Source organism: Daktulosphaira vitifoliae, unplaced genomic scaffold, assembly GCF_025091365.1.
Source record: "Daktulosphaira vitifoliae isolate Bord-2020 unplaced genomic scaffold, ASM2509136v1 Scaffold_2, whole genome shotgun sequence".
In the NCBI taxonomy this organism is placed as follows: domain Eukaryota; kingdom Metazoa; phylum Arthropoda; class Insecta; order Hemiptera; family Phylloxeridae; genus Daktulosphaira; species Daktulosphaira vitifoliae.
The window spans coordinates 3,108,064-3,114,772 of record NW_026099573.1 but is presented as its reverse complement, the minus strand read 5'-3'; the positions used below and the strand labels follow the sequence as shown (position 1 = coordinate 3,114,772).

Sequence of the window (6,709 nt, the reverse complement as noted above, 5' to 3'; positions counted from 1 at the left end):
AGTGTCGGTGTGTAATCTTCCGATTACAATTTGATATTTTTTTTCTGGTTTTAATTAATATCTGATAATCAATTTTATTTTTTTTTAGCAATTTTAAAGTACACCTGAATTGGTATTCGTCACTATCCACATAATTTTAATATCACCATAGCAATAGTTTTTTAACTATTGCAAAATTTTCAAATTATATTTGTGACAATTATCACAATTAATATTATAAAAATTTAAAACAAATTAAATAATTTCTTTTACTATAATAACTTCATCATTTATCATAAATAATTTTATAATGAATATATAAACATTAAAGGTAACCTCTTAAATTTCAAATTTTATCAGTATATACATTATGTAATTAAATAAGTACGCTTTGTTACAAAGTAACATTTGATGTAATTACTCATGAAAATACTTATATCAAGGATAATAAACTTGTCACTATTTTTCATTGATCAACAAATTCCTTAAGATTATTACTTTAATTTTTTCCAATTTCACGTTTCTTTACTTCAATTATTTTTCTTAGTTTAATCATTTCTTGCTCATTTGCAACAATTCGCTTGACCATTTTTTCCATTTCTTCAATCAAAGCATTTCTCATTTTATATATAATGGCTTTTGAACACTGATCATTCCTATAAATAATTAACGAAATTTAATAGATTTTTTAAAACATTGAGTAGTAATAATAGTAAAAAATAATAATTTTTATCAATATTTATTTAACTATTGGGGAGCAAGTAGTATATACAATCAAAAAATATAAAATAATAATATTAAAACTTTCAATATTCAATATAAAATTTAATTTTATTTATGTACTATTCACTATAAGCTTTGAAGATAGATAGTATCTATATACAATGTATTTATTATAGTAAATATTTTATAAATTGTCCAGAAAAAATAATTTGTCTTTTGAACTGCTACCATTGTATTTACAAATCTTTAAGTATGGTCAAAGACTATACTTGAAAAATGTTGTAATACTTAAAAATCTATAAGACAATAGCAATGTAAGAGGCTAATTATTATTTTTTAAGTGATTTACAGTTATTTACTTGACTCTTTATAGATGTTATATCTATACTCAATACTATAAGTCACATAAATATTAATCGTTTAAAATATATTAAAATTTACCTTTGACCAAAAACTTTGTGTATGATGTTGGAGTATGATTTACAGTTACTAATTAGATTAATATTTGTTTTATATCCAAGATTATCACTTTCAATAAATGGTTTAGTGCTCAAATTAACAATATCTACTTTAACTGGCATTAAACATTTTCTAAAAGTAGAACAACATAAATAATATAATGATACCTATCAATAATTATACAAAATAAGATTAACAATTGATTATTGAGTTTTATAAGAAATGAAAATTATTCTAGCATTTACATTTTTACAATTTTCTTAAAAATATGTGTTCTTTTTAAGTGACTTTGTTACTGCACAATTAAGTTAGTTCTTCTGTTACTACTTATTAAGAGTTTGTTCAAATAAAAACTATTGGAATTAAAAAGTTAACCGAATTAATAAATATTGCATATTACTAAATGAGTTACATTAAATTGTATAAGTAATTGAAAATATAATAGAAACATGTCTTGAGAGAGTAAAGAGTCTAGAGGACTAGTTGGTTGTGGAAAGCATATCAATACTCCATAATTTTTGATAAACTAATTTGAAAAAAAAGATTTGTTTTAGAAAAAAAAATAATTTTACAATTTTTTTTATTAAAAATCGTCACAATTTTTTTTAATCTCCTATAATTTAGGATAGCTATATTTTTATACTGAAAATATGTAAACAAGAGTGTGAGTAAAAAAAAATTTTACAGCATGAAACGTCTAGAGTGCATTTATGAAAAGAGCAGCTATTGAGAAGTATAACAAAAAAATGCAAACTTTTCATACAACAAATTTAATTAACATACAAATATACTGCCTCCCTTTTGGACTCACACCTGCTCGAGTAGAATGTTTAAGACATTATTATGGTGTCAGTCCATAGCATGTACCCCAGCTTCTCAAGTGTAATTTTGAAATACCCTCAATATTTATTGCAATATTTTCAATTTGCTCTAAAAAATAAATGTATTCTCCAGAAAATAAAAAATAAATATAAGTATCATTCAGTTTTAAAAAAATTTAATAAATTTGAATTTTTTAATATTTACTAAAATTTAAATTTAAATATTAGTAAATAAAAAGAGGAACACTTAGATAGTAAAATATTTAATATAGTAACTAATTCATACAACTAGAATACACTTCATCATATAACAAAATACATACCTAAATTTACTTTTGAAAAATATGTGATTAAATTTATGAATCATTGATTCATTGAAATCATGATTTAAAATACAAAATAAAAATTTGTTCTTCGAGACGGATATTTTATCAAAATAATAACTTAATTGCATGTGAAAACATTCATCATTAATACTTGGGTTTAAAACTGAATTTCGACGAAAATGATACCAACCAATTACTGATTTCTGAAATTTTAAATATTGTACTATACATATTAAATAATAAATATAAATAAATAATAATAAAAAAAAAATTAAATATTTTACATAATATTAGAATATTATGTTCAAAAAATTTACACAGGGAAGAAATATTTAAAAGTGCATCATAAATCATGTAAAAAACTTTGTACCATATAACCCTAAGATATTATGACAACAAACATTACTGCTAGCTTAGCAAGTACTTATCATTTACATGTTAATATACTTTTGTTTAGGCTGATTGTGTGGTGTGTGAATGAGGAAAAATGGATACCACGTCAAAATAAAAATAATTATAAGTTTAGTTACAATCAAAGGTATAACATACCTCAAAATTATCAGGACCTTTTTGTAAAAAATTTTTTAGTTTTTTAAAATCTAATTTCAGTGAATTTACACACATAAGTTCATAAAAATCTGGTACAGGATATGAAGCATGAATACCTGAAAGAAAAAATAAATATAACATTTTTAACTGAAATGTCATTATTAAAAATTTGAATAATTCATTTTTACAAATTGTTTCTTCAGTTATTGTATTGTTTAATGATTCATCGGTTATAATGTTTGATACTTTTACATTTTTTTCACCAATTAAAAATCCAATCTAAAAATAATAACTTATATTAGATTAAACATATAATATTTAGAGTGTCCTATCAAGTTCTAACATCTGTAATAACTTTTGATTCGGCAAATAATTTGCAATACTTTTTATTGAAATAATTTTTACAGCTTTGGAATAAGTTTAAGTAAATACAATTCGTTCTGGTGTGTATTTATAATACATTCTCCGCTCACACTACAAAAATTGATATTTTAAAATTTTTAATGCATTATTTAAAATTGAAATATAATTAGAATTGCTACATGTTATTATTTTATGAAAAGAAAAGATACCAGATTTTAACACAAACACATTATTCTATTTCTAAAGAACTATGATTAATCAATTAGAACTTAAAGAAAAGTAAGGTGCAAAACATATTACAATTTAAGAGTCTTTTATTTCATTTTTTCAAATACTATCCAAACTATTGAAGTATTGAAAAAATTTGATACATTTTCTGTAAATTAAAAAAGTTAAATAAAATTTTAACTATCTATAATAATATTTTATTAATAAGTTTAACTAATAATTTTTTTAATGACTTAAATAACATATTAACCTGGTCGTAAGGTTCTTTTTGACAGTTATACTGAGTGATAGCAAGAGTTGGAGTAGTCACGACAAATCTTAAATCATAATATTCTTGAGACATTTTTTTCTAAATAGTAATAATTCATTAAATTTCAAATAATTTTTACAATTTTTCTAAAAATTACTAATAGATTTAAGAGTTGACTAAAATTTTAAAAAAATGACCTCAATCAATAAAATAATTTACAATATACTGTAAATACAACACAATAATATCAAACATTATTCACTAAAAAATATCGTCTAATTTATAGATAAGGTAATAAATAGATATTGATACATCTACTTTACCAATACTTTGAAATTATAAACACGGATAGAACCATAGATAGACATATAATTAGTATAAACTCAGAATAGATAAGACCTTATCTTTTCTGTGATGTGATGGTTAAAAAACATCGATTTTTCATCAAAATAAATATTGATGTTTAAATTTCAATTTTTTTTTTTAATAACACTTGTTTCATTTTTAGATTTTTTGTGCATTTATGTTTAAATTTAAGTAAACTGTACTACAACATCGAATATTTGAAAAATTAGTCTGTGACTACACTGTCAATCAAGCCTAGATATTGAAATAATTTCGATTTTTGTCAATTTATCTTATATTTAGTTAATTAGTTCATCTATTGTATTATATGTATTGATTTTTTTTAAGTACATGTTAAAAAATAATTATGGAAACCAAAAATAAAATGATATCGTCTGTCGTACGTCGGTAGTACCCCAACGTAGACACAAAGGTTTACTAAAGTTTTATGTATATATATATTGACGATGAGTTCGCCGTTCGAGCTCTTCCCGAGTCCTCCCGTTGGATAAACTGATCAGCCCCAATCTCTCTAATTAGTGGACCACTAAAGGGGTAGAGTTTAGACCCGTCAGCACGGTCTAGCTCAAAAGTAGCAGACTGAAGGGTGGCTCCTTGTCAGCCACCAGCACAACTACCTTTTTACTATACCCACTAAAGGACGGTTAAGCCCAAACACTAGCCAGCTCGTACACTAATTATTAAGATTGACTAAAGGACCAGCAGTCCAACCTAGACTCTAGCCGCACACACACACACACACACACACACACAATTTTCGATATCACCGTGAAAATAAAATATTGCGCTAAGTCAAGATTTTTAAATAGCTATTTTATTTACGAAAAGTATTAAACACAAAAGTCAAATATAATATAACACAAAAATTAATTAAATCTTACAAAAAGTATATAGTTATTCTTACGTCAACAACCTAACCCGCAACTCGACGTTTCTTCGACAAAAACGTCCAGTCTCGTCTCGCTCAGTCTCGACCCGTGTCGACCCCCTATACTCTTCATGTTTCCCTTTTATATTCTTTTTCCCACCATTATTAATTTGCTTACCCTGCATTTCCCTTTTATATGGAATTATTTTATTGCTTAGGAGTTTAAAAATTGCTTACTACTATGTAAAACTTATATTATACTAAAATCGATGTAATTCAATACTTCCTCATATATTTACTACACGTCTTTGAAACTTTTAATGAATTTAAAATTTAACTTTAAAAACCAAAATAAAACATCGGTTATTTTTAGTTTTTAAACTTTTCAAATTTTAGGTTTGGTTGTTTTAAAAGCGATTTCAAATACTTTTAATTTCTACAGTTATTAACTTTATAAATTGAAAACAAAATCGATATAGGTCAACCATCTTACTAAATAACTATAACCCCCCAGAAAAAATTTTCAAGTTACTTCAACAGGATATCCGGTTGTTATAACCTATATCAAATATGTGAAAATTGTGTATATTAAAATTATATTATTTATTTATATTTATATTTATTAAATTGAGTTATTTTTAACACGCTTATATTAGTTTCACCTGGATTTATGTTAGTAAATCTCCGCGCGCACGTGTTATTATTCTCGCGTATCCCGTTGTCTATTTTTATTCGTTTTTTTTTATTATTATTATCTTTAGTTACACATTATTCTTGAATTTTTAACTATGTAATACTTTTTAAGTTCATCCCTTATGCCTTGTAAGGGGGTCAACTTCTGTTTTTTTTAAATGGTAACATATTTTTAATTTAATAAAATGTTTATGTTTATAATTTAATAAATGGCACTTGAATTTTTAATATAACTTAATTCGTTTATTAGATATAATCATTTAAAGTTACAAATTTTTGATAAAAACTGAAACTGATAATACAAAAAGTATATCTATTGATAGTTATAATTGATAATAAACAATCCGTGACTGTGACAGCAATGTCATAAAAATCCAATTAGCTAACTATATTTGTAATCCCTTGTGTATTATACCTGTATATATACTCAAAAATCACTAAAGATAATAATAAAAAAAAAAAATGTAAATTATTATTATTCTGTAAGTAATTGAGTGGGTTATGATAAAAAAAACCCAGCACAGTGGGGTCGCGGCATAGTGGGGATGTTGCATAGTTGGGTCCAGTATAGATTTAATCTGACAGTGATTAAAATCACTATCATAAGAAACGCTTCGATGCAAATCAGTAGATAGTGTTTAATTCTAAGAAATTGGTGGATAATTACAAAAGCTACATTATCTGCTAGTTTCTTATTAATACCCTGATTAAGATAAAGTATGTCGAATGAAAAAGGGATTATTAAAAAATATTATTTCTCATAAAAAAATTGTGTTGATTCGTACACTTTTCAATGAGTTATAGCATTATAAAGTTAAAAATGTAACCAACCCAACCCAACATCAACTCCTATTTCCTTAATTATATCCAGATTAGTAATTATTTTAATTATATATTATATAATTTTTATAATTAATTATTTTCAAATTATTATTGATTTTTAATATGTTAAAAGTAATCATTTTGAACCTACTTCTTTTTGTTCTTTAAAGTGAAAGTTTTAATAAAAAAAAAATGAATTTATTACCATAACTTTTAACTCAACTTGCAAGTTTGAAATAAATATTATTAAATAGAAAAAAAT

The 6,709-nt window shown here is 24.0% G+C and overlaps 1 protein-coding gene across 3 annotated transcripts; it reads right to left on the bottom strand.

Moving 5' to 3' along the window:
- Positions 1-234: 234 nt before the first annotated feature.
- On the bottom strand, positions 235-4,032 carry LOC126898829 (BRISC complex subunit FAM175B-like). Of its 3 annotated transcripts, none has more exons than XM_050673225.1 (7): positions 3,856-4,032; positions 3,699-3,797; positions 3,046-3,136; positions 2,858-2,973; positions 2,306-2,511; positions 1,144-1,293; positions 235-635 (listed from the first exon to the last, which is right to left on the bottom strand). In XM_050673225.1, exons 2-7 carry the CDS (start codon positions 3,789-3,791, stop codon positions 479-481), a joined length of 813 nt encoding a protein of 270 aa, XP_050529182.1. In that variant the 5' UTR covers positions 3,792-3,797; positions 3,856-4,032; the 3' UTR covers positions 235-478. The 3 variants fall into 3 exon arrangements, with proteins under 3 accessions (XP_050529182.1, XP_050529183.1, XP_050529181.1); XM_050673226.1 differs by having other exon boundaries at positions 3,896-4,028; XM_050673224.1 differs by having other exon boundaries at positions 3,699-4,032.
- Positions 4,033-6,709: the final 2,677 nt, after the last annotated feature.